Here is a 27,793-nt window from a genome sequence, read left to right as displayed (position 1 = left end):
GTTTATGACCGGATTCCCTACCTGACGCCACATGATTCTTGAGATGAAAATCTAGACTGAGGATTGACCGGGATTCGAACCTCAGGCTTCCGGGTGGGAAGCCAGCAGCTAAGACACTGAGCTAACCACGCCCCTGTCAGCCAACATTCTGATGGTGAAAATTCTTCCCACCAACGAGACTCGAGCCAGCTAACCACGGTTACATACCATTATAGACTTAACGCCTTGATAATGATAGCCAGCAGGCGGGCTAGAGTGCAGTGAATCTGACAGCAGCACAGAACCGGTAGTTGTTGCTGCAGTAGGCTGATCGATTGTAGTGACCTGGTAGTGTGCCTGTGTACCACCAGGCGGCTCTAGTCGCGCGGACTCAGCTGTTCGGTGAGTGTCTGTGCCAAGCTTAGCTAGTGTCATGGTAGTAATGCCTTGGCACACGACAAGCAGCTGCCACCGGGCTTGGGAAATTCGATCTCGCTCGGGGCTGGGAAGCTATTTTCACTCCGTGAACCGGTGACTTATTAATAGAAATGGCTGATCTCATTCTAAAGCAAATTTGGAACTGGCTTTCGGAGGGATGGAGCAATATGGCCGACTTGGCGGACAGAATAGACGATCTGATCTGTAGCTTTGAGGGCGGCGGAGACACAACAATGGATACAGTGGCTATGCTTATGTTTGGGTGGATGATATTTGGACTTGTGGTGTTAGCAATAGGCAGATATATTTACAGCAGGTTTCTGAGCACACCAACCGATACAAAGGAAAAAGTACCAGTGGTGGTAGAACCTAAAGCGATTGTAGCAAGTAGTGTCAGTGAAGACGGAACCGCTGTGCCCGCACCGAAAGAAGCCCCTAAAATTGTCCCCCGACCAGCAGGTGGCACTGTACCCCCAACACCCCCTGTCCGCAAAAGGCTGTCCACGAAGAAAGGGTCGGGTCCCTCACCTTCACCTTCCAGATCGACCCTTGTGCCGCCCCCTCTAGCTACAGGTCCCGACAGTGAGAGTGTGCAGTGGGTGAACGAAGTGTTCTATTGGCTCTACACCGACCTAGTGATAGTGAACGAAATATTAGGCGTTTGGATCCAAGCACTGAATGAATATTGTAAGAAGTCCGTCACAGAGGTGAGTACGGTATATTTTGTATTTCCTTCTTGGTAGAATGTGTCTATTTCTAAGAAAGGTGGTTAATATTACGTGCTGGATCTTTTTAGATTCATAATTTGCAGATTTCCTATGTCAACTTCTCTGTTTTGTGTAGGTAAGTTATGCACCCGGCATGAAGCCATTACAGGTAGAAAAAAATTGTTTTCCCATCAAGACGAAGAATATGTGGTATCACTGAGTGCTTGTACGTTACATTAAAATATGTGCTGTTTCTTGGAGAGAACAATTTATATTCGGTCAGACTGTTTGTGCGAACGTAGAAGGGTTGTCTTTTACGATTTCGCTGGTGTTGATTTGAATTACAAGGCAGTATTTCGATAGGTCTATGTTTAGTGTTTAATGGAAGCATGATCAGGTTTACCAACATGTTGGTCTTGGAGGATCAGCTGGTTCTAGTAAGTTCTTAGTAACTCTTGACTCTATTGTAGTAGGCCTGTGCAGTGTAATCGTAATGGTTTGGACATGTAGCTCTATCAAAGTGTTGATCATTCTATATTGTGTCATCTGCTTAAAATTATGTTCGAATTTAACTGTGAACTGCTCTCAACCTACAACGGGTTAGTTCAAGGGTCCTTAGTGTGGGCTCAGTGCTGTTTACGATGTTGTAGTTGGTACAAACAAAAACTCATTTAGTCGTATTGCAACAAATGATTGAAAGAGAACTCTTCATTAATCTTTCAACAAGGAGGAGAAGAAGAAAGAGAACTCTTCATTTCTGTACTTGAGAGCCAAACCAACGTGAGTCACATTTTATGAAACTTAGAGCCGTATAAACGTAAGTCCAGCGTCATTTTATTTTTATGGCAATAAAATAATAATTAACCATTTTATGTGTAAATTATATTAGTGAATGTGTTCAGTGATCAAAATCACACAAATTAATATATCATGAACAATGATGAACATTTATTGCCTAAGTCATAATCCAGCGAGAATGCTCTTCAAATGGCGTTTTTCCTCTCTTCTGCAAAAAGACCGAAATAAGACTTACGTTGGTTTTTCTCTCAGGTACAGAATGTGTATGTATTTTCTCTCTTCTTTAATAATATCAATTATAATGTTTGGGTCACGTAGCTGTCAGCTTGTATTCGGGAGATAGTGGGTTCGAACCTCACTATCGGCAGATCTGTACCTGAGAGCTAAATCAACGGAAGTCCCATTTCAGTCATTTTACAGGAGAGAGGAGAAAACGTCAGTTGTAGAGCATTTTTGCTGCCTTGTGACTTAGGCAATAAATGTTCATCATTGTTCTTGATATATTTCGTGTAATTTTGATTACTGAACACATTTATTTATATAATTTACTCTTGAAATGGTTAATAATTATTTTTATTGTCATAAAAATAAAATGACAGTGGACTTACGTTTATATGGCTTGTTTCATAAAATGAATAAAATGTGACTTACGTTGGTTTCGCTCTCAGGTACAGATTTTATGGGGCTAGTCACATTGTGATCATTAGCTCCACGCACTTAAGGGCCTGGATAGACAGGTATATAAAATAACAAGGATTTGCGTTCATTCTCAGGTCTTGCATATCACTGATCAACAAGCTGTTCATGAGAAGCATGGAAATTCGTATGGTGGGACTCGACTGCGTACACTGCATACTTCTCACTGCAGTCCGTCGTAACTCGCAAAACACGAAGGCAAGCTTGCTGATTTACTGCTTAGCTAGGAATTCTCGATACACACCTTGCTGGTCATTGCCCCGTTTAATATTCATATATAACTTTGTTGATGTAAATACATTAATCATAATAGTGAGCCTCCGTGGCTCAGACGGCAGCGCGTCGGCCTCTCAACGCTGGATACCGTGGTTCAAATCCCTGTCACACCATGTGAGATTTGTGCTGGACAAAGCGGAGGCGGGACAGGTTTCTCTCCGGGTACACCGGTTTTCCCTGTCATCTTTCATTCCAGCAACACTCTCCATTCTCATTTCATAGCATTAATAAATCACTTTGGGAGTGGCGACCCCATCGTACTAATAACCTATATCTACTTCATTCATTTCATCCCTGACCCGGTCAATGACTGGAAAACAGGTTGTAGGTTTAAAAAAAAATCATAATAGTAAATACCGCAACCTTCCCTTTGCCCCTTTTGGAAAGTTCGGCCCCTGGATTGACAAGTGCGTAATAGGACCGTATTGGTGAAAACGCGAGGAATTTTCTTAGTTGTTTTGCTCCACTATAAACCTCTCGGAATCGTAATTAAGAGAACTATTTTCTTTCTTCTGAAATTTTAAAATATTACATTAAATATTCTGTTGCTTACAACATTGTATGTAGGTTATTATGCGTATGAAATTAGAGGAGGATGTTTGCATGTCGTAAATGACAGAGATTAATTGGTTATATACTCGAGGTTGTAGGGTAGAATCAAAGCGTAATCACTTTACATGTTATTGTGATTAAATACAAGAGGTATAATATGTTAATAGCTTTATTGACCCCAGAAATAATTTCTCGAATTTTGGCGTCTCTCAACAGTGATAATGTTTAAAGAAACGTTGTATGTATGTTCATTCATCATCCCTAAGGCTGGTTCGATCCTCAACAGCTCCACCATCAGCTGTCATAGACGGCCTAGGCATCACTGAAGAACCGTACTAGGGAAATGAGGAGTGAGGTAGTTTCCCGTTGCTTTCCTCACCAAGCCAGAAGTTGCTATTACATATCAGTCTGCCAAGCCCGCTGAAATGCATGCACCAACCGACCCTATGAGCAACATTTTTACACCTTTTATAGCAGGGACTGGCTGCATAACGAATGGCATTACTAGCATCGCTCATACCTCAGTCACTTTCATATTGTCAAAGCCAAGGATAAGACAGAGACAGATCAATGAAAACAACAAAATTGCTCTAGCCTATACCAGAAAACTTAGTGCACTGTAAACACTAGGTCCCGCCAGCAAAGGCACGTTAACCATTCATTATTATTATTATTATTATTATTATTATTATTATTATTATTATTATTATTATTATTATTATTATTATTATTATTATTATTATTATTATTACAAGACAGAGATTTCTAAAACAAAACCGAATGATATGTGCCCGTCACTATCAGATTTGAAATAGAAGCAATGTGGCGGGCGCACATGCGGCTGGCGAGTACTCACGTTCACGCTTTCTGTTATTGACTGACCGTTAGCAATTAGTCACAATCCTTAAATGAGAGGACGAACTACTGTCGTTTTAAAATAAAAAAAATTAATCAGATTTGTTCATGATCATTTTTTCCCTAAAGCCAATACTTATTCTTGACTTATATCCCAATTTATTGGGGGTAGGAAATCGACATAATGTACCTATGTTTTACGACCGGATTCCCTTCCTGACGCCAACCCTATGTGAAGGGATGTATCACTGTTGTGTATTTCTGTGGTGGTTTGTAGTGTGGTGTATTGTGTGTAGATGAGGGAGACGTGTATCAAGTCAAACGCAAACCCCCAGTCCCCAAATCAAAGACATTAACCATACACAGTCAAAATCCTCGAGCTGGGAATCGAACCTGGGACCCTCTAAACCGAAGGCCAGTACGCTGACCATTCAGCCAAGAAGCTGGACAGAACTTTCTTCAACTCATCCCAGCTATTTCTGGGGTCACTGGAGCCACCCAGGATCTTTTTTTTTTTTGTTTTGACCGATTGTTTAAAGCTGGATGCCCTTCCTGATGCCACTTGATTTTTGAAATAAAAAATTTCAACCCAGGATCGGCCGGATTTTGGGTGAGAAACCAATAGCAAGGTCTCCCATCTAATAATTCCATCCGTCTAAAGCCAATAGGCCTGCTGATTGTGAAAAAGTTTAATACGGCATCGTGCAGTAGTGGCAGTTAGGGGGGGGGGAGGGGGGCAGTGACCTCCCCACTTTGTGGAGGAAAAATTAAATTGTTAATCCATTAGCCGCCTGAAACTGGGAGTTATTAAAAAAAACAATTTGTATAGGTAAACCCTGTTGTCTTTTCAGCCAATTCCTTCCTTTAATTTATTCAATTATTAAGAAAAATACTTGGCGGAAACACGCACAAAATGCAAACTGTCGTTCGTCGCGACTAACCGAATTCCACAGCGCCACAGCAAATAGCAAAGACGCTCGGAGCAATGTGTAGCATGTTCTGCGACGAAGGGTAGCAGAGGTATATTTTTGCCAAGGTCGCAAGCTTTCCGCGCATTCGTCAGTCTGGCAATCTCACTCAATGTGTCTGTGTAGTTCTATCTAGTGTCTGTTACCTTGTTACTGTGCAGTCAAATACCAAATTACTTTTTAATTGTATAAACACGCCGTACTTCTGTTTAATTGTAATACATGCGTAACTATCGTTCTTTTGGTGACATTTTTATTGTATAATACCAAATACACTATTGATAATACCTGACACTTCCGTATTCTCCCGTACTAAACTGAGAGACACGTTGTCAGTGGCGCACCTGGTGGCCCGACCTTAAACGTCAGGCGGCAAGATTGAAACTACGTAAGTTGCATGTTAAAACTGATAAAAACTGAAACTAAGTAATTATTTCTGCTTTGTTCTACTACGAAAGTTGGATGTTTATACTGATAGAAATGTCTGGCTCCATGGCTAAATGGTTAGCGTGCTGACCTTTGGTCACAGGGGTCCCGGGTTCGGTTCCCGGCAGGGTCGGGAATTTTAACCGTCATTGGTTAATTTCGCTGGCACGGGGCTGGGTGTTCGTGTTGTCTTCATCATCATTCATCCTCATCACGACGCGCAGGTCGCCTACGGGAGTCAAATCAAAGACCTGCACCTGGCGAGCCGAACATGTCCTCGGACATTCCCGGCACTAAAAGCCATACGCCATTACATTTTTTACTGATAGAAATAATGGGACTCAATAATTATTTCGTTTTGTCCTAATCCTTGACTGAGTCAGCGTTAAGGCCTTCACTTCAGACGGTCTCGCATCCGATTCCCGGTGGGATCTAGGAATTTAATTGCGTCTAATTAATTCTTCTGTGAATTGTGTTTGTTCCAACATTTTCTCTTCATATTCAGAAAACACACTACACTTCCAACCAGCACAGAAACATGCAATAGTGATTACTAGACCTCGGATTTTTAGGTATTAAAATGTTATTTAGCTGCCTAGAATAGGCTCTCAAATAGGTTCTAAGTTATTTGTAGGCAGTTTCAATTTTACGTATTTTAATAGGCATCAATTAAAATACCATGTTTATTTTGCTAAATTGATAACTCGCTAGGGGAAAATATAAATAAAGTTTCACTCACCTCTTTGCTACAAATGTCTCAGAATTTTACCATCCGATGTAAAATGGGGAAACTCCTGTAACCACTTTTTAATTAAAAATGACTTGGAATCTGACACTTTCTGCATAATTCACACACTCAACAAACGGGAGTACCGAACTGTTCTCACAGAATGAAATGGAGGTGGGATTTTTTTCCTGCTTAGTGACACACTACGGGAGTGTTCGCTGTGGGAGTTTATTAAGGCTTTTCGGGAGTCTGGTTTATACAGCTTTCCGATTTTAATATTTTGTTTAACATATTGAAAACGAGTGCGCAAATATTTTATCAGAATATATTAAAAGCATTTTAACCGATTTAGTGATAAAAATACAAATTATAGGCAAATATAGGTTCTAACGTTAATTCAGAAATTTTAGGCACTATAGGTCCACCACCGGTTCTAACCTTATAAATACATTAAATGTGTATATACCACTTCATCTTAATTTATCTCTCCAAGAGCAAAATAGGTCTATCCCTAAAATCCTAGGTCTACTGATTACATCCCTCCATATAGGGATGACGTCAGGAAGGGCATCCGGCCGTAAAATAGAGCCTAATCCCCATGTGTGACACAGCTTGTACCAGTGACCGCACAGATGTGGGAAAAGCGGGAGAAGTAGAATAATGATGTTCCATTTTGTTTTAATTTTCTTCATGTAATTAATCTAAGATAAGAATACTTATTTACAACTAAATGTCAAACCTAATGTGATATGTACGCTAATATTTGACAATATTGGAATTTACTTACACTGTTTTGTCTCGAGGAAAGCGGAATAAAGGTTTCGATAGCTGAACAAGTTCAAAGTTATTGCAGCTAAAGACAGCAAAAACCTTACGAAACATGGTTCAATACTTGTATGAATGTACCTGATAATTCCAAAAAGTTTTGTCACCGGAAAAAAGAAATGTTCACGGAAATCATCTTCTTAACGCAAATCCAAGAACAAAAATAAGTACCTTCCTTCTTCTACCGCTATTCTCACACCCTGGTGGGGTCGCGGGTGTGAACTGTATCGCACATGTGGTTCTGGCCTTATTTAACGTCCAGATACCAACCCTCTGGAGGGATGTATTCACTATTGCGTGTTTCTCTAGTAGTTGGTAGAGTGGTTCATTGTGTGAATATGAAAAGTGTATTGGGGGCAAAATCCCCGACACAACCGGGAATCGAAACCGGGACCCTCTGAACCGAAGGCCTCAATGCTGACCTTTCAGCCAGCGAGCCGGAAAAACTTTCTTCAACTTATCCCAATTATTTCTGGGGTCCCTGGAGCCGCCCTGGCTCGTTTTGCTTTTGGCCGGGGGTTTTAATGCCAAATGCCGTTCCTGACGACATGTAGTTTAATTTTTGAGATGAAATCTCAACCCAGGATAGACCGGGATTCGAACCTGTTGGGAAGCCAACAGTTAAGCCACTGAGCTAATCGTGATCCTTAAAACGTAATCTATATATATAAAATAACTTGTCCTGACTGACTGACTGACTGACTGACTGACTGATTCATCATCGCCGAGCCAAAACTACTGGACGTAACGAAATGAAATTTTGGGGATATATTCATATTAAGATGTAGGTGCTCGCTAAGAGAGGATATTTGGATATTCCGTTGCTAAGGGGGGGAAAAGGGGGGTGAATTTTTAAAATGAGTGTATCTATATTTCAAAACTTTAAAAGTTTGCACATGTAAAAATTGATATTTAGAATCTCCTTTAAAAATAAAGGAACACGTATTTTTTGTTTTCTGTAAATCCGAATAGGAGGGCTGTAAAAGGGTGAATAATGGGTTGAATGCCTTTAATGAGGATACATATATCTCAGAAACTGAAGATATTACAGAACTGAAAATCTGTATATGGGATCTCCTTTGAAAATAAAGAAACACGTATTTTTTTGGAAATTCCAATTAATGGCGGTTAAACAGGAGTGACATATTGGGGTGAATTTTTTGAAAGTCTATATCTACAGAATATCTGAGAAACATAGAATGATACAGACGTAAAAAGTGGTATTTGGAATCTCCTGTAAATGTAAAGAAACATAGGTGATTTGTTTTTGGAAACTCCTCTTAAGGGGAACTAAAAAGGGGGTGAAATTTTAAAATGAGAATTTATACAGTATATCTAAAAAAAAAAAAAAAAAAACTGATCATGTTACAGAAGTGAAAAATGGTATTTTTTTCTCTATTAAAAATAAAGGAACGTGTATTTTTAGTTTTCAAAAATACCCCTTGGGTGGAGGGGGGGGGGTTAAAGTGACTGAAAAGGGTGTTGAATTCTTTTAATTAGGCTACTGTTATCTCAAAAATGAAGATGTTACAGACGTGAAATTTGATATTTGGAATCTGCTTTAAAAGTAAAGAAACACATATTCTCGGAAAATTCAATGAAGCGGGGGGGGGGGGGGGGGGGGGGGGTGAAAGAATTGAAAAATTAATTGACATTGACTTAATTGTATGAGAATACTTACATCTATTAAAAACTAAGTTGTTAGGGCCTACAGACGTGAAAATTGGTATTTGGATCTCCTTTAAAAACAAAGAAAAAACGCGTTTTGGGGGGCAAATCATCTTGGGGGCGGGAGTGAAAAGGAGATGAATTCCTTTCATGAGGACACACAAATCAAAAACTGAAGAGTTACAGAGTTACAGTCGTGATAATTGGTATTTAGAAGATCCTTTACTATTAAAGAAACAAGTACTTTTTGCCGGGAATTTACTTAGGGGGGGGGGGGGGGGGAATTAGTGTGAAAGTGAAAAAAAGTGCATTGTTTTAATCTCAAAACTGAAGGTAATAGACGTGAACATTAGTGTTTGGAATCTCCTTTAACATAAAGAAACACGCCGTCTTTTAGTTTTTTTTTTTTTGGGGGGGGGGGGTGTTGGCTAAATGAACTTAACGGGCGGTGGGGTGTAAAAGGAGGTGAGACCAATGATTTTACTGTTCATAATGTATTTATAAAGAGCCTCCGTTGCTCAGGCGGCAGCGCGCCGGCCTCTCACAGCTGGGTTCCGTGGTTCAAATCCCGGTCTCTCCATGTGACATTCGTGCTGGACAAAACAAAGGCGGGACAGGTTTTTCTCCGGATACTCCGGTTTTCCCTGTCATCATTCACTCCAACAACACTGATCATATAATTTCATTTCATTTGTCATCCATTAATCATTGCCCCAGAGGAGTGCGACAGGTTTCGGCTGCCGGCACAATTCCTATTTTCGCCGCTATATGGGGGCTTTATTCATTCCATTCCTGATCCTGTAGAATGACTGGAAACTGCTGTAGATTTTCGATGTACTTATTCTGATCATAAACCGATCATTTTTAATATTTCCTGGGTTCGTTTTCAAGAACCAACTTTTCCTTCGGAGAACGTTCTTAGATTACAGTAGATTCTTCTGGCATATAAATAAAAATTTAAACACATTTGAAATAAACGATAGGAATGAGATTGAACGTCCAATTTTTCACCCCCATAATAAGGTCAATAATGCACGGAAGTATGTCATTCGTATGGCCAGAAATCAGCACAGTTGCCTACGCGCGACAATGGTGTTGGTCACATTTTCAACAATGACAATGGCAGCAGATGTAATTTACCGCCAAGTAGCGGTCTTGCATCTTGCTGTGGGGTCCAGAACATCTATAATAATAATAATAATAATAATAATAATAATAATAATAATAATAATAATAATAATGTTCTGGACCTCGTGAAATGTGCGGACCGCGCTGAAAACGGTTCCTGGACGGGTAATGACTAAGAATGCAGTCCGGCCGCGGGTTCAGTATCGCCAAGGCACCCAAGACGACACCACGCTGGATCTCCTGAAGGATTTGACACATATTAAAAATGCTTATAGGAAAAGATGGCAAAGATTATGGACCCAACTGACCGGGTGGAATACCTGGACTTAGCACGGGAAGTACGAAATCGATTGCTGGAAGGAAAGATTGAAAAATGGGAGGAAACTTGCCATAATCTATTAGAAAACGAGTCAGATCACGAATTTTGGCGGATTCTCTCAGAAAACGAGTCAGATCGCGAATTTCGGCGGATTATATATAAAACAGTAAGCATTCAATTCTAAATTTCAGTATAATACCGTAGCGAAGCACGGGTATCTTGCTAGTTACCTATATAAGAAAAAAATCAGCCATTTCACAAGTAAGGAAGTATTGAAGGTGAATCCAGGAATAACAACCTTAATATTTTTCGCCTATATTAATTCAACTTAAAGTACTTAATAATAATAATAATAATAATAATGATAATAATAATAATAATACTGTTATGGTCTCAGCTACCGTGTGCAGGAATTTTAATTCAACATCATTTAGGCTACCTACGCGTCAATTTTGACGTTCCATTTTACTCTACCAGATGACAGAGTTAACCATATCTCTCTCTTGGGTGATTTAAAGCTGAGTTTTAATTAATTTTGTCGAGTAAACTCCAAATATGTCGGATAGGCTGTTTTTTCCCGTCTTTCAAAAATTCGATTACCTCTACCGTTTTGAACCTGCTGTCTTGGAATCTATAGGCCGACGCTCTTAATGATCAGCAAAGAGAGCTACTTATCATAATAAAAATAATACCGGGCGAGTTGGCCGTGCGGTTAGGGGTGCGCAGCTGTGAGCTTGCATCCGGGATATAGTGGCTTCGAACCCCACTGTCGGCAGCCCTGAAGATGTTTTCCATGGTTTCCCATGTTCACACCAGGCAAATGCTGGGATGTATCTTAATTAAGGTCACGGCCACTTCCTTCGCACTGCTAGCCCTTTCCTATCCCATCGTCGTCTTAAGACCTATCTTTGTCGCACCGGGCGAGTTGGCCGTGCGGTTAGGGGCGCGCAGCTGTGAGCTTGCATCCGAGAGATAGTGGGTTCGAACCCCACTGTCGGCAGCCCTGAAAATGTTTTTTGTGGTTTCCCATTTTCACACCAGGTAAATGCTGGGGCTGTTTCTTAATCAAGGCCACGGCCGCTTTCTTCCCACTCCTAGGCCTTTCCTGTCCCATCGTCGCCTTAATACCTATTTGTGTCGGTGCGACGTAAAGCAACTAGCAAAAAAAGGAATAAGAATAATAAAATCTTCGTGTGGCTATTCCTGGCCTGGTGCAGCCCTTGTAAGGCAGACCCTCCAGCAAGGGTAGGCGGTATCCAACTTTCGGCTGGGAGCGAATTCATGTATCATTAAACGGGTAAACACGTTCCTCACGCAGGCGAATTCATACAACTTTCCTCACTTACCACGCCTCAGCAGAATTCTTTATTAAACGATAACACTTGGTTTTAATTACCTACTGTCAAATATAACCAAAAATAATGTTCGAAAAATTAAAATGATGTCCGTTAAGAACGGAACACATACAGCCGCTCGCAAAAATATTCGTCCACGCTCGTCATGTGAGGTCGATAGCCAACAGCACCAATACAATAAAGAAGTTAATTGTAAACAAGTAATAGTATGTTTTATTTGCCATCTGAACAGCTGAGGACATAATTTATAGCACCCTAAGTACTCGCATTTGGAACAAATAAAAAGCAATCGCACTGCTTGCAGGAAAGTCACGTTGCAAAAGTATTCGTCCACAATAAGAACTCGAGGAATGTTCAGTCATTTCCTACGTATCAGTAGCGCGTCGAACGTCCTTTGGAATCAATAACGGCTTGAAGGCGTTTCGGCATGGATGTCGCCAGTTTTTCTGTCACTTCCGGGCCTATTTTGTGCCATTCTTCCATGAAGTATTGCTTCAGAGCTTCTTTATTGGGAATACGCTGCTTGCTCAGTTTACACTTTAATTCCGCCCATAAATGCTCTATGGGGTTTAAATCTGGGGACTGGGATGGGGGATGGTGTCTGCAGCACATGAGGTATATTGTAGAGTAGCCATTCCCTAACAACCCGAGCAATGTTCTTAGGGTCATTATCTTGCTGGAAGAAGTACCCACTACCAAGACCTAATTTTGCTACGCTGAGTGTTAAGAGTTGCTCTGATATATTCAAATACACCATCTTATCCATCCATTCAGGTATTATATGGCAGTTGCCTACCCCAGCCGCCGACATACACCCCCATACCATTATGGAACCTCCTCCATATTTTACGGTTGGTTGCAGATTTTGACTTTGGAGCTCGGCATTCTTCTTTCTCCATACACGTCGCTTTCCAGAACAATTAAATAAACAGAATTTGCTCTCGTCCGTAAACAACACGCGTTTCCAAAATGCTGGTGGCTTCATAACGTACTGTTTGGCAAACGCCAGCCTCTTCTTACTGTTCACCTCACTTATCCAGGGCTTCTTCCGACTTGTACGCCCCTGCAGACCAGTTCTGTGTAACACACGTCGTACGGTGTCGGTACTGATGTTCTTCCCAGTGGAGGTTTGTACTTCTGTTCGAAGCACAAGTCCAGACACATGGGGATTTTTCTGGATGATGCGTATAATGCTTCGCTCTTCGCATGCTGTCAGCTTCCTTAGCCGCCCTGTTCTTGCTCTGTTGAGTACAGGTGCTGGTCTTATATCGCTGAATGATAGTTGCGACTGTAGTTCGCGGTATGCCGATTTTCTCAGCAATTACTCGTTGCGAATTACCAAATTGGTGGAGTTGGATAATTCGTTGGCGTTCAACAACAGTTCGTTCCCTTATCTTACCCATTATACGAGTACTCAAGGCATGCACTAGATGTTGACTCACCGACACTGTTCGTATCACTGATGGACTGAGCTTGGTTATGTGTCTCACTTCCTCAATGCTGTGTTCGTTATACAAGCCAGTGCACAAGGTGGGCGAATACTTTTACGTTGCTATTTCCTAGCCCAAACACACTCATTATCTTTTATTAAAGAGTATTGACGTGCAAGAGGTATATTCTGCCGGTATTATTGCACGAATATATTGCACATTCACTGCGTATTTGTTTCTGAACGTACCCTAAGCCTTGTAATGCATTTTTGCTGTTCAGTATATGAAAAGGACAGATGGAAGAATACTTATGCGAGCGACTGTGTTTGTTTATGGACCCCGTGTAGAGTCACGTTCTTTTCTATTTGCTCTGTTGAAAATTGACCAAGTTTCTCCCCTGTATTCTTCAGTTTTATTTGAGATAGTACGCTATCATGTTTAATTAATCCCAAGTGCTCCTAAATCAGTGGCAGCAGTTCTTGTTTTGTAACATGTAATTGATTTTTATGTCTTGCTACTAGCCTTCCTATGTAGTTTTGATACATACGATTCCCTGTGACAAGGGATTCAAACTAATTAGGTTCCACTGAGGCGTGGTAAGGGAGGAAAGTTGTATGAATATTCGTCCCCGTGAGGAATTTGTTTACCCGTTTAATGATACATGAATTCGCTCCCACCCGAAAGTTGTTGACCTGCACGAGAATGCCACAGTTCAGTTACTGCTGTCCTAAGCGAATTCAACGTATGCATATTTGAAAAAATTGAATTAAGTGTACTTTATGAGATTTTAGGGTAGGTTTTCAAAGTTTTTCATAGCCAAATTAACGCATCTACCACCAAACTCGAAATATTAGCCTATTTTATTTGGTGCATGTTACAAAATTGCTGTTTATGATTTGAAATATAGCCGAAATGGCTTATGTTGGATTTACTTGGATTAACCAGCGTATCTGGTAGAAAATACAGTGTGCGTGTTCAGGAAATGGCAGATATTTAGCGTAAGAGAGGTAAATCAGCTCAAAATCTGTTATTTATCTCACAACAAATATTTTCCATAAAATACGTTGAATTCGCTTAGGACGACAGGGTATACAGCAGTTATTCTGAGTGAGTGAGTGAGCGAGTGTGTGGTATGAACAAAAAAATGAACCCTGTGGGGATTTAAAGTTGGTTTTCTTTGCTACTGGTTTAACGTTGCACAAACACATCGAAGGTTCTCGGTGAGGCAAGGATGGGAAAGGGCTAGGATAGGGAAGATAGCGGCCGTGACCGTAATTAAGGTACATCAACAGCATTTACCTTAATAGGAAAACGGGTAACCACGGAAAACCATTTTCATGGCTGCGGACTGTGGGATTGGAACCCACCATCTCCCGTATGTAAGCTCAGAACTACGCGACCCTAACCGCACGGCCAATGTGCTCTATGTGATTGAAAGTATAAGATGCTCCGTGAACATCTTGGCGTAATATCAGGCTTCAAATTCGGATTCCAAAATGTTTAGCATCCGGAAATGAAAGGTGAATTTGCTGTAGGGATAAATTAAAGTGTATTGTAAAGTTAAACGGAAAGAAGGCGTGTAATGGACAGTTTCACAAAAAAAAAAAAAAAAAAAAAAAAAAAAAAAAAAACAGTCGTGAGAAAGACAGTGATAGTAAGTGTGAACAGATCCAGTGAGATACATACATTCTTATCAGATCTTAAAGTATGATATTAAGCAAGAAACCCCTCGAAAAGGAGACATTCGTTTTAAATACAGTTATGGAATATAAAGAGTGTACGATTGCATTATACGATTTCGCTAGAACTTCTTCCGAAATGAAGATTAACTCCTTCTACGATGTTAGATTTCCCTTTGGTACGTACATATTCCTTACAGCATTCCTATTTTAAATACTCCCTTACACATTCCCGTTTATATGAATTATTTTAAACATATCTTTCAAATTATCTACTGGACGAAGTACCTTTTACGGATTTCTTTTTATTCCTCTTAAGTCTTGGCAGTCTTCAGAGCACTTTGTACGTCATAGTACCAAACATGTTTAACGATGCGAGTGCATCGGTTGGTGGTATTAGCTGCTGTCTTCGTTGGTCCGGATTTAACTCCCGGTACCGCCAGAAATTTAAGATTAACAGAAGGGCTCACCTCCATCGAGAGTGTGGCTGGGGATGAGAACATCAATTTACATTTTAGTGCTGACAGTCCTAAGTCTGTTTGAAATGGAAACTATACTGACTGAGCATCGCTTTGTTAAACAAGCTCGCGATACAAGGTATATACCACCGTGTCAAGTGTTACGTAATGTGATTCAGGTTTCACAACACACAGGAGCGGAATTGAATGTTGACCACACGGCGATATACGTGTTATATTGTGAACTTCAGGGTACCTGTATTAGCGAGGCTACTCTGTTGGAAGGCTGTATCTACGAGCTACGTCAATTGGATGCTTAATATGGGTCAGGGGCAAGTGATACTTTCCCTTTCACCTTCAATGTTTAACTTTCTCGACCCTGAAAACATCCGAGAAATAACTGAACCCAACAATATCAACGAATATAAATTCAGAGTCAGAGTTTATTTGCTGTACGATAGCCTCTATGAAGGTAGTCCGACTCATTGGCTGAATGGTCAGCGTTGAGGCCTTAGGTTAGGAGGGTCCCGGGTTCGATTCCCGGCCGGGTCGGGGATTTTAATCGTGCTTGACTGGGTGTTTGTGTTTGTTCCAACACCTTCCTCGTCATATTCAGACACTACTCTACCAACCACCACAGAAACATGCCGTAAAACAGGGCTAAATCCCCATGTGCGACAGAGTTCGCACCCATGACCCCACAGGTGTGGGAAAAGTGGTAGAAGAAGAAGAAGAGCCTCTATCAAGGTAATCGGAAGACAACAAATTCTACTGTCGGTTATCCTTGGAATTATACTCCACGATGCCGTCATTTCATATCAAGACAAGCGCTGATTGTCATGTTTTTCATTGGTCTTTCTATTACTTGTCTATAGTTACAACAACGAGGGCTGTAAATAAAATAGTGGCGACGTAGTCCAGATACTCGCAGGAGATCGGGCATGCGCAAATAGGGTATGCGAGCGGTTAGATGGCGCTGTTGTCGATGTGTAGTGTGCATTTGATGGGCATTCAGTTGGAAGTGGTGTTGGTGTGTGGAGTTGAAGTGAAGAGTGTCCATTTCACCGCTCTAAAGCATGTTTTCAAAAGGTGACAGACAGAGTTCGTGGATTAAAATCGAGGTTGCCCGTGCCAAAAATGCATCAGCATTTTATCGAGGATTACGTGAAGCCTGTGGCGAGAATGCATTACCGTATAGGACGTTCGCACGATGGGTCAAGGCGTTTCGTGCGAGTCGGAATGAGACTGCGGATTTGCACCGCACAGGGCGGCCGCCCATTTGACCTCGTGAGTGGTCTCGTGTCCGTAGACCATCGATGGACTGTCCAGGAATTATCCGTAGGGGTTGGTCTCAGTTACAGTCCACAGAAATGTCGACAGGAACCCAGTCGGGTGAACCTTATGCTGATTGTGGCACACGACTACCAGGGTCTTATTCTTACGCATGCTGTGCCTGAGGGACTACTCTTGCCGATTTCTGGAGCGACATCTGCGTCCGGCTATGCGACGCCGACGTCCACGTTTATTACGAGACGATCGCCTTATCGTGTTACATGACAAGGCACGTTGTCATATCGCAAACAATGTTGGCATTGGAAGGTCTTGGAATGCCATCCTACTCACCAGACATGAGTAATTGTGAGTTCGGCGTATTTCCGAAGTTGAAGGAACTCCTCTGAGGCCACCGATCACCTGACGTCGCATCTGTAAATTCGCGCAGTAACTCCGTCACTGTCATCAACAGAAAACTTCTTGCCAACGGTCCCCAACGACTTCCCGATAGACTTTGTGGGTGACTACACTGAGGGAATGTAATGCAGTTGTACTTGTTAGTTGTTAAATATTGCCACTACTTTATTTATAGCACTCGTGAATACCTGCTGGAACAGGTTATCTGACATGTTTCCAAACTAACCAAACCCCATGCCATGACTCAACAGCCCCGGCCGCTTCCTTCCCATTCCTAGGCCATAAGACCTATCTGTGTCGGCGCGACATAAAGCAAATAGTAAAAAAAATGTTGCAATTGAATTAAATTCGATATTCCTGCACCACTTTGGATTCGCTCTTCTACCTATTCAGTTCCGATGAATTTCTTTACGCAGAAAGACAACTGGCAACTGTTCAACTCATGGCTGAATTGTCGTCGCTGAGGCTTTCGGTTCTGAGAGTCCCAGTTTCGATTCCCGACGGAGTCGGGGATTTTAATCGCGTCTGATTAATTCTTCTGACTCGGGGGTTGGAGTGTTTGTGTTTGTCCCAACACGTTTCTCTTCATATTCAGACAACAAAATACACTACCAACCACCACAGAAACACGCAATAGTAATTACATCCCTCCATATAGGGCTGGCGTCAGGAAGGGCATCCAGCCGTAAAACAGGGCCAAATATACATACATACATACATACATACATACATACATACATACATACATACATACATACATACATACATACATACATACATACATACATACATACATACATACATACATACATAGATACATAGATACATACATACATACATATATACATACATACATACATATATATATGTGCTATACAGTTCGCACCCGTGATCCCACAGATGTGGGAAAAGTAGTAGAAGAAGAAGGAAGACAGCAACAGAAACCGGCTAACACTGAACACATTGCTTCTTTATCCGACAGTTGTCTTCTTAAGCATTTGAATGTATTCCCCATATCTGAAGAGTATTTGCACTTCTTCCCCTTTCCTTTTCTGCGGCCAGCATCGTTGATTCATTTCTTTCAAACCAAGACGATATTGTGCGGATACCGCAGCTCGAAAGCTAATAAATATGTCTCAGTGTATGGAGTACCAAGCCAACCTTGGAGTACTCAAGTAGTCTTCTTGATCATTTCATTAGACCTTAACAGGCGATGAATAGAAATTATCGACGTTGGAAGAAAACAAAACAAAATCGGTTACACTCAACTTTGTTAACTAAAAATACGGACACTATGCTATTAAAAATGTCAACTGACAGCCGGAGAACGTATGAAAATACGGACGTTTGGTAACCCTAGATGTGGTGTTCACAACTGTGCGAAGATAATGTTTTTATCCAGCTGGGCATGTCTACAGTATAGTAGTCGCATGAAGTTTACCAAATATCCTCAGCCGAGTTCGAGGAATGGGATTATCATTTGTTACCTGCTGGCTTTTAGTTCGAAGTTACGAAACATTTCTGTTGGTCTTCGAGTAGGGGCAGGCCTTTCACAGGCACATGTTACTGACGTCAGTCGTGGGACGTGGGCTTGAGGAAAGACATAGGCCTATTTGTTCTATAAAGCTGAGCATAATTTCTTGTGAAAATCCTCTGCCGTTTTTTGTTTATCTCCATTGACGATGTAAACTGAGCCATCTATTTTTGAGCACTTAAGTTTAAGTAGTTTTTTGTTGATGCTCCAAAAATAATTTTATGAAATTATATTTAAAAAAAACAACAACAAAAATACAACAAAATATCTGTCACGTACAACCCATTAAGGGGCTTGGCTCTAAGACGAACCACTGTGTCCCCCAGATGCCTTCATATACTTGAGTGCTTCGTGATCAGGGTGATAACATCCTCAGTAGCATTACTTGGTTTTCGTGACATGGTCCGCTGCTTTTTACATCAGTTAGCTTCTCAGTTGGACTCGCATGGCCAGCTCACGAATGAATCCCTTTGTAGCCCCAATCCAGAATTAAAACTCCTAGACTGGTAGGGAATCGAACAGAGGGTCTGCCGAGCTGAGTGGCTCGGACGGTTGAGGCGCTGCTGGACTTCTGACCCCAATTTGGCAGGTTCGATCCTGGCTCAGTCCGGTGGTATTTGAAGGTGCTCAAATGTGTCAGGTTCGTGTCGGTATATTCACTGGTACGTAAAAGAACTCCTGCAGGACTAAATTCCGGCACCTCGGCGTCTCCGAAAACCGTAAAAGTCGTTAGTGGGACGTAAAACCAATAATATTAATTATAAATCTAGGGTCTGCACATCAAAGGCAACATTACAACATTAAATTATATTTTGGTTAGCTAAACTTGTTTGAATGTTAGGAATTTAAGGCTATACCAGACTTACAAGCAGTAAAATGAAACAGTTTTCTTTTACATAAGAGTAGGTCTGTAAGCAACAAATACACGCAAATTTATAACTGAATGCTATTCTACGAATGTTAAGATCGCGAGAGTTAAATATAGGAAAACATTGTATCACTGAACTGACGATTTGAGGAGCTTTATTTATGTGGAACTGTTTCAAGCGGTTGAAGACATTCCTTTGTGGATAGTGGTAGTGTGTTGGTCTCCGGATTCCAAGACTGCGGGTTCAAACCAGGCAGACGTAGTCCGATTTTTGAAGAGCGTGAAATGTCCATTCGACCCTCCATGTCGAACTGTGTCGGCATATAAAAGATCTCTGGTGACCCATGTACTACTACTACTACTACTACTACTACTACTACTACTACTACTACTACTACTAAACGTTTTCATTCCTCCCGTGAAGGGGGAGGCGGGCCTCTTAGACGGTGACGCCGTCTCTCAGGCCGGGAGATTTGTTACTGTGAAGGAGATGTGCGGAGAAGGTGAGGCGGTGGGAGGCCGTGGCATACACTACGAACTGTCCCGGCATTCGCCTTAGTGCAGGAGAATGGAAAACCACGGAAAACCATTCTCAGGACAGCCGACGGTTGGGGCCAGCCGTGAGGTCCAGCCCTGTCCCGTCTCCCGAATGCAGAGGCGTAGAGCCACGGTAGAGCCGTGGCCACCTTTCCACTGCTCGGTTGGCCGGTCAGAGTAAGAGCTGTTGGACCACAGACAAGCGGTGGCCTCTTAAGGGACGAAACCCAAGGGCCGAAACCCACTCTGCATCTACCGACCTCTAACACATATGTTTACCCGATAACATTAATGAAAACTCAGCCATAGATCGCTCAAAAGAGATTCGGTCTCTGCCATCTCGTAGAGTAAATCGGATGCCGAAATTGACACTCAGGTAGCCTCTATGGCGTCTAAAATGCCCCTGTTATGAGTTTCCGTTAATGTTTGGGAAGAGTGACTCTGATAATGAGTGTACAAGTTCTTAAAATACCGGGCGAGTAGGCCGTGCGGTTAGGGGCGCGCGGCTCTGAGCTTGCATCCGGGAGATAGTTGGTTCGAACCCCACTGTCGGCAGCCCTGAAGATGGTTTTCCGTGGTTTCCCATTTTCACACCAGGCAAATGCTGGGACTGTACCTTCATTAAGACCACGGTCGCTTCCTTCCAACTCCTAGGCCTTTCCTATCCCATCGTCGCCATATCTGTATCGGTGCGACGTAAAGCAAATTGAAAAAAAAAGTTCTTAAAATTGTTGATCCACGATCTATGGTGAAATCTATGTCTGTGACTTTAGTAGATACGTTCTGTTTCCTGCCTTTTCTTAAGCCACGTATTATCGCTAAAGTACATCTCGCAAGCGTCCCTTCTGGTAGAGGGATGTCATAATTTTTATGCTTATAAAAGGCCCACGTGGAGGGAGATGACTTCTGGATTTGATTTGATTTGATTTGATTTGATTTGATTTGATTTGATTTGATTTGATTTGATTTGATTATTTATCATCAAAAGAGTCATTACGATAAGAGTATTATGTTTCAAAATTGTAGTGAAGTGTCAAACAAGCACGTGGCTCAGTGGGTAGCGCCCGAGTGTTGTAATACGGGCATCGCAGGTTTAAGTCCCGCTGCGAGCGTGATTTTATCTTCCTTTTTTTCCAGTTCATTCTACGTGTATTCTAGGTACAAAATGTCAGGTAGGAAGTTGAATATATTTATATTTTCCACGTCAAAGAAAATTTAAACGTTTCATTTCCTACCAAAAGTTTTTCATCTCCCGAATGCAAGCTGACAACTACGCGACCCTAACCTCACGGCTAACTCGCTCAGTGGAGTTCATTCTTCACCTCGTTTTAAACACTCCAACTTTCACCAATAAAATAGTTTATAGACTAATATTCTTTATCCCAAGCCTCGTAAAATGACGATGTAACTGTAATTGTGACGTAACAAACAAAGTGAATCTGTTTTCAACCTTTGTTTGCGTAATTCGAGATAAGAACGAAATATCTAACAACATTCAGAAATTATGGAAAGAAACAATATTATTATGTATGAACAGATTTCACCAAGAACGGATGGCCATAAAAATGTTGCCAAACTATTCAACGTTCAGAATCGCCATCTTAATAACATATGCGGTAGAGAGGATCGTGTCGGTCTGTTGCGATTTTACCCCCTGTGGGTGGGGGACGCTGACGAAGAATACACCCACGGTATCCCCTGCCTGTCGCAAGAGGTGACTAAAATGGGACGACCAAGGGATGATTGTATTAGAACCATGAAACTACACGGGAAACACCATGGGTCGCTTTTACTTGCGCGTAGTAGGCCTACCACTATGTTAGGTATCGTAGCGCGCAGGAGCACCGTGTGGTTAGCCCCCCACTTTAGAGTGCACTGTCGGCTTTTACAGTATCTGTGATTAAGTACCACTATATGAGCGACACCATGATTCTGGCTTGCCTATGATTAGCACCCGCTATATGAGGAACACCACGGGATAGTACGAGTCCCTGTGGTTAGTACACTTATGTGATGAACACCATAGGTTTGCGTTGCCTGTAAATGTAGCCGCAATGTACGAAACACCATAGGTCTGTATTACATATGCCAATTTTATTACCTGTGAGTAGTGCCATAATGTGTGGAATACCGCGAGTCTACGTTACTTTTGATTAGTACACCATGACAAATACCATGGTTCTACTTTCCTAGCGATAAGTACCATTATGAGGGGTCGATGACTTGGATTTTGGACCCCTTTAGACTGCAAGTATCATCGATTCAGTATTGTGCTTTAGAAGCAGTCCCTTGGTCAGTAATACTATTGTTTTAAGTCAGTTTCTGTGAATGTGAGGCTTTGCGGGTCTGATCCACTGATTGTTTTAAATTCATATCCATCCATTCATTCTTCGTCCTCACGTTTTGAATTCTGATCAGTGGAGGATTTTGGACTTTTAATTTGTCATTACATTTCGTCTCATTTCGTACCATTAGGGGCCGATGACCTAGTTGTTAGGCCCCTTTAAACAACAAGCATCGTCATCATCATGTTGCGATTTCTTGACGGATGCTTTATTTTTTTCATCTGCCTCTTGACACAAACCCGAGTAAAATGTAGCTTCCACCGAAGTCTCAGATTCATTGAATATGGCTGTGACATTATGGAAACTGCTGGGGTGTGGATTGTGCGTAGTAATGAGTGACATTCAGAGTACGACAAGTATTTCTGGATGTCATGACATGTGCTACTCATAGGTTCAATTGTTCAGCAATAGCACTTTCTGGTGCATTGAGGAAAGCAATGGCAAACTACCGTATTTCTAATCATGCATTGTACGTCTCACTATGGCAGTGGAATTAATTAACCTTCGGTGGTGCTATTTGAGGATGTAGTCAGTCTACAGGCTGAAGACTTACCGGACAGAAGGATCGTCCTTGGTTTGTAATAAGTGAAGAGATCGTTATTAGTCTGATAATCATTTTTCAGTCTCGAGTAACTTAGCGATACTTATTGGCGTCTCGTGAGCTGTTCTTGTAATACACTATCCCTTATCCCTCACACATTGTATTTGTTCTTCCATCTTAATGGAATGATACATTTAATCTCCCTGTAAGTCATAACTAGTGATTGCCAAAGCATGACTCATGGAGTCACAATGCAGTCTCAATCAGTTCCACAAGAAGACACCTGGGTTGTCAACAGAAGCTGACACGAACAAACTCTTTCGCATAACGTGGCCCCTCCACCTCATTCCTGTTTGGAATTATACATTGCAACTTCGTCATTAGTTTTCTACTGTATTTTACCTCTGTTTTCGTTTTCTTGTGGCTCCTCCTCCTGAACTCATAGATACTAAATGTGGAAATAATTTTATGTATAGTACTGGGAGTGGGGGTGGGGAGGTAACAGTTAGGCCTATGTCATATCCCTTTGCAGCACTGGAAAATCGTGATTAAAGGGCTGTTGGATAACATACCTCAGTAACTAGGCTGCGCGGTTTGGGTCACGTAGCTAACGTTGACATTCGGGAGATAGTCGGTTCGAACCCCACTGTCGGCTGCCCTGGGGCTGTACTTTAATTAAGGCCACGGTCACTTTCTTCCCACTTCTAGCCCTTTCCCATCGTCGCCATAAGACCTATCTGTGTCGGTGTGACGTAAAGTAACTTATTATTTATGAAAATATCAATTGTATGAGCTTTGATGTCCTACGATCAGTGGAGAAATACTAACACTTTAAAAAAAAAATTATGTAGCAACTATTCCAACATGTACGACTAGTGTTCACTGTCCTCGGAAGTAAAGATAGTTGCAGAAAAGCATCGTGTTGTCATCGTTGCATATCTTGCGTTGGAAGGCTAATACCAAACAGCGGAAGTCTGTTCTCAATTTGAAAGCTTCCTTGTACTTGATGAATCCACTTCTGTGTTTCGGAGTCATCAGATTAGCAGTAGGAATGTTTCATTCTGTAGTAGGTTCCTTTGAACTCAGAAAATAATTTTGATTTCTTTGCCGAAAACATCTAGCAAGTTACAAAACGTGTGCGACGGCGTAGCTCCTTTCACCGGGGCAGAACTATGCTCTGTCATGTTTTCTATCGCTACTAATTATTGATTTTGACTCTGTGAATTTCAAGTACTGGTCCACTCGCTGTCGCTTTCACCTATAGACCATTCTTTAGTGGTCTTACACAATACAAATATGTTATCTATTGCCGTGTTTTATCTTGGCCACACTGAGTGGAAAGCAAAGTTGAACAGACGATATACAGTGTGTATCTAAATTATACCGTCAAAACATTCAGGGATGTTTCTCGTGTTATGTAAAGAATGATTGTGCAATCAGATTGCTGGAGAAAATATTTCCCTTAGAGAAAATGAGGCTACGTGGTTACTTCCGGGCGAGCGATTCAAACTGACGAACTCACCGTATTTGCTTCTGTCAGAGCGCATACCGCTGCCCGCTGCTGTGCTTCAGGGAGGGGAAGTGGGGTGATAATGCTCCGCGAGAATGCACAAGTTTCTACGTTCGACTCGCGCAAGTTGTCCTTGTCTCTGACAGGCAATATCCACAGTTTGTTTATTAAGCAGCCGTAATTGCACACACAACATAAGAACACACAGTGATTAAGACATACGATGCACCTGATCGTTTCTCCTCTCAAAAAGAAAAAAATCCGCCCGTCTCTGTGGTATAGTGGTTAGTATGATTAGCTGCCACCCCCGGAGGCCCGGGTTCGATTCCCGCCTCTGCCACGAAATTTTAAAAGTGGTACGACGGCTGGAACGGGCCACTCAGCCTCGGGAGGTCAACTGAGTAGAGGTGGGTTCAATTCCCACCTCAGCCATCCTGGAAGTGGTTTTCCGTGGTTTCCCACTTCTCCTCCAGGCAAATGCCGGGATGCTACTTAAGGCCATGGCCGCTTACTTCCCTCCTCCTTGCCTATCCCTTCCAATTTTCCCATTCCTCCGCAAGGCCTTTGTTCAGCATAGCAGGTGAGGCCGCCTGGGCGAGGTACTGGTCATCCTCCCTTGTTGTATCCCCGACCCAGAGCCTGAAGCTCCAGGACACTGCCCTTGAGGTGGTAGAGGTGGGATCCTTCGCTGAGTCCGAGGGAAAAACCGACCCTGGAGGGTAAACAGATAAAGAATAATAATAAGAAAATTCTCTGCCAATTCTATTGCGCCATCGTTCTTTATGTAACACGAAGAGTATCCCTAATTTTGTATAATTTAGATACATCCTGTGTTATTCTAGAAAAGCTCGTCACATATTTCCTAATAGGAGAATCAGTTATTGAATTTTTCACAATGAATTTTCTGTGATCGTACCTTCCTCATAACGATCCAACTTTAATTCTCATTCATTCCTTGATTCTTTCGCATAATGTGGCCCTACCACATCATTCCGTTCTTTTTAAAATCATACGTGCAACTTCGTTATTAGTTTTCCACTGTCTTTTACCTCTGTTTTCATTTTCTTATGGCCCCTCCTGCTGAACTCGTTGATAACTGGAAGTAAGTTCAGGTACATTATTGCGGGGTGGGGGTGGGGATATCATATTTCTTTGCAGCACTGGGAAATCTTGATTAAAGGAATGTTGGACAACATACCTTATAAAGTTATAACTAGGCTGTAACTAGGTTAAATGTACTACTTTCATTTCAAATGGAGCTTGGGGAGGAACTCAAGAGAATCTGCCTGGCACCTTAGCTTGGAAGAACAGTGACACAGTTTAAATAAGGCTACTTGTGAGGTATACATACGAAAATATAGTTAAAACAGCATACTATTTCCAATCGATTCTATTGAAAATTAATGGATCTTTTTTAGTTATGTCTCTGTTCTTTCGGTCTAACGTCGCTCCTTTGCAAGAACAATGATACAACTCAAAACTGGCCATGTTAGTACTATAAAACTACTTATGATGATGAAACCTACAAGAAAATATATGTAAACATGAAGCAAAGAGAAAAGAAGGAACATTGGAACATGTCTACAATGAACATCCACCAGCTGCTTGAAATAACAGAAATATCATGTCACTACGCCAGTGTTCCACTATTGTGCGCACTCTGGAGTTGAGCTGGCAGGAGTGCCAGACCTGTTGCTCACACCCTTTCCAACAGAACAGATATACCGTAGGCCTCCATAGCTCAACGGCACAGCATCCGACGCAATAATCGGAAAGTTATGGGTTCGGATCCTACTGGTGTTTGGTTGGCTATTTTCGTTCTGAACTTAATATCTCTTTGATAAGTACTGTATGTAATGAACACGACTAGTAAGTTGAAAGTGTATCTCGAGTGCAATCCGCTCGTGAAAATTAAATATTTATTGAACTGGCCCACAATGGGCGACAAGCATTCACTCTGCAGTTATGCTAGCGGTAGCGCCGGACCTGTTGGTCAGCTCCTTTCTAACACAAGTATGACGTATGCCACCATAGCTCAGTGGTAGATTATTCTTCTTAATCCGTTTACCCTACAGGGTTGGTTTTTCCCTCGGACTCAGCAAGGGATCCCACCTCTACCGCCTCAAAGGCAGTGTCCTGGAGCGTGAGACTTTCGGTTGGCGTGATAAAACAGAGGAGGGAGGACCAATACCTCGCCCAGGCGGCCGTGGCCTTTTTTTAATGCTATTTGTTCGGGGCGTCGACCTAGAAAGATCTTTTGCCCCTACTTGCACCATATGTGAAGAACCTGCGTGTATTATGTAAATGGCAGAAGTGTAACGTGTTGAATGTGAGGAAAGGAACATTAAGGACGACACAAACATCCAGTCCCCAGGCCAGGGATATTAATCATTTACAATCATTAACCCCTGACCCGGCCGGGAATCGAACCTGGGACCGCCAGGTGACAGGCGGACGCTTTGGCCCCTATACCGTGGGGCCGGACGGCCGTGGCCTTAAGTTAGGTACCATTCCGGCATTTGCCTGGTGAAGAAGTGGGAAACCACGGAAAGCCTCCGGGGGGTGGCAGCTAATCACACTAACCACTACACCACAGAGGCGGACAGTTGTAGATCATTCGATACAATAATCGGACGGTTGTGGAATCGTATCCCACTGGTGTTCAGCTGGCCATTTTTGTTCTGTACTTACAATGTATTTGATGAGTGCTGTATGTACTGAACATGACCTTAAGTCGAAAGTTTATTTCGAGTGTGTGATACGTGCATTGCCATCCACGCGGTCTAAGAGTAGCGTGCCTCTCACCCGGAAGCCTCGGGTCGATTCGCGGCCAGGTCAGGGATTTTTACGTGGATCTGAGGAGTGGTCCATTCAGCCAAGAGTAACGGCCTGTTGTGTATGTTTGATGTGTGCTGTTGGTGTTTTAAAATCAAGCATTGAAATCGATGTAAACAAATCTTAAATTAGCTCTGCCGGGATGAGTAGTTCGGATGGTAGAGCGCTGGACTTCTGAGCCCAACTTGGGAGGTTCCATCCTGGCTCAGTCCGGTGGTATGTGAAGGTGTTGAAATACGTCAGCCTCGTGCCGGTAGATTTACTGACGGTGTCTCCGTAAACCATAAAAATATACTGGAGTTAGTGGGACGTATTTTTTAAAATTTTGTCTTATGTCGGACCGACACAGATAGGTCTTTTGGCGACCATTTAAAGTACAGCCTGATGTGAAAATGGGAAACCGCGCAAAACCATCTTCAGGGCTGCCGACAGTGGGATTCGAACCCACTATCTCCCGGATGCAAGCTCACAGCTGCGCGCCCCTAATCGCACGTCCAAAACATAATAACAATAATAATAATAATAATAATAATAATAATAATAATAATAATATATTTGTCTTTGTTTTCCTTTGGTGTTTATTTATTTTCTGTAGTATAGTATTTCTTATTTAATTCAGATATGAATAATTCATGTAAAATATGACTTAA

General features: G+C 42.0%; 1 protein-coding gene across 7 annotated transcripts in view; it reads left to right on the top strand.

Annotated features, from left to right (window-relative positions):
* Positions 1–398: 398 nt before the first annotated feature.
* The window catches only part of LOC136873917 (phospholipid transfer protein C2CD2L), a 430,499-nt gene continuing 403,104 nt past the window's right edge, over positions 399–27,793 (top strand). For 5 of the 7 annotated variants that reach the window (XM_067147262.2, XM_067147259.2, XM_067147257.2 and 2 more), the window contains exon 1: positions 400–1,124. In XM_067147262.2, coding sequence (XP_067003363.2) covers positions 528–1,124 — 597 coding nt within the window. In that variant the 5' untranslated portion in view covers positions 400–527. Of the gene's footprint in view, positions 1,125–27,793 lie in introns of all 7 variants that reach the window. The other 2 variants (XM_067147258.2, XM_067147261.2) reach the window with 1 other exon arrangement.

Source organism: Anabrus simplex, chromosome 5, assembly GCF_040414725.1.
Source record: "Anabrus simplex isolate iqAnaSimp1 chromosome 5, ASM4041472v1, whole genome shotgun sequence".
Lineage (NCBI taxonomy): Eukaryota > Metazoa > Arthropoda > Insecta > Orthoptera > Tettigoniidae > Anabrus > Anabrus simplex.
Note: the sequence above shows the minus strand (reverse complement) of the source record. Positions and strands in the feature narration are given on the sequence as shown.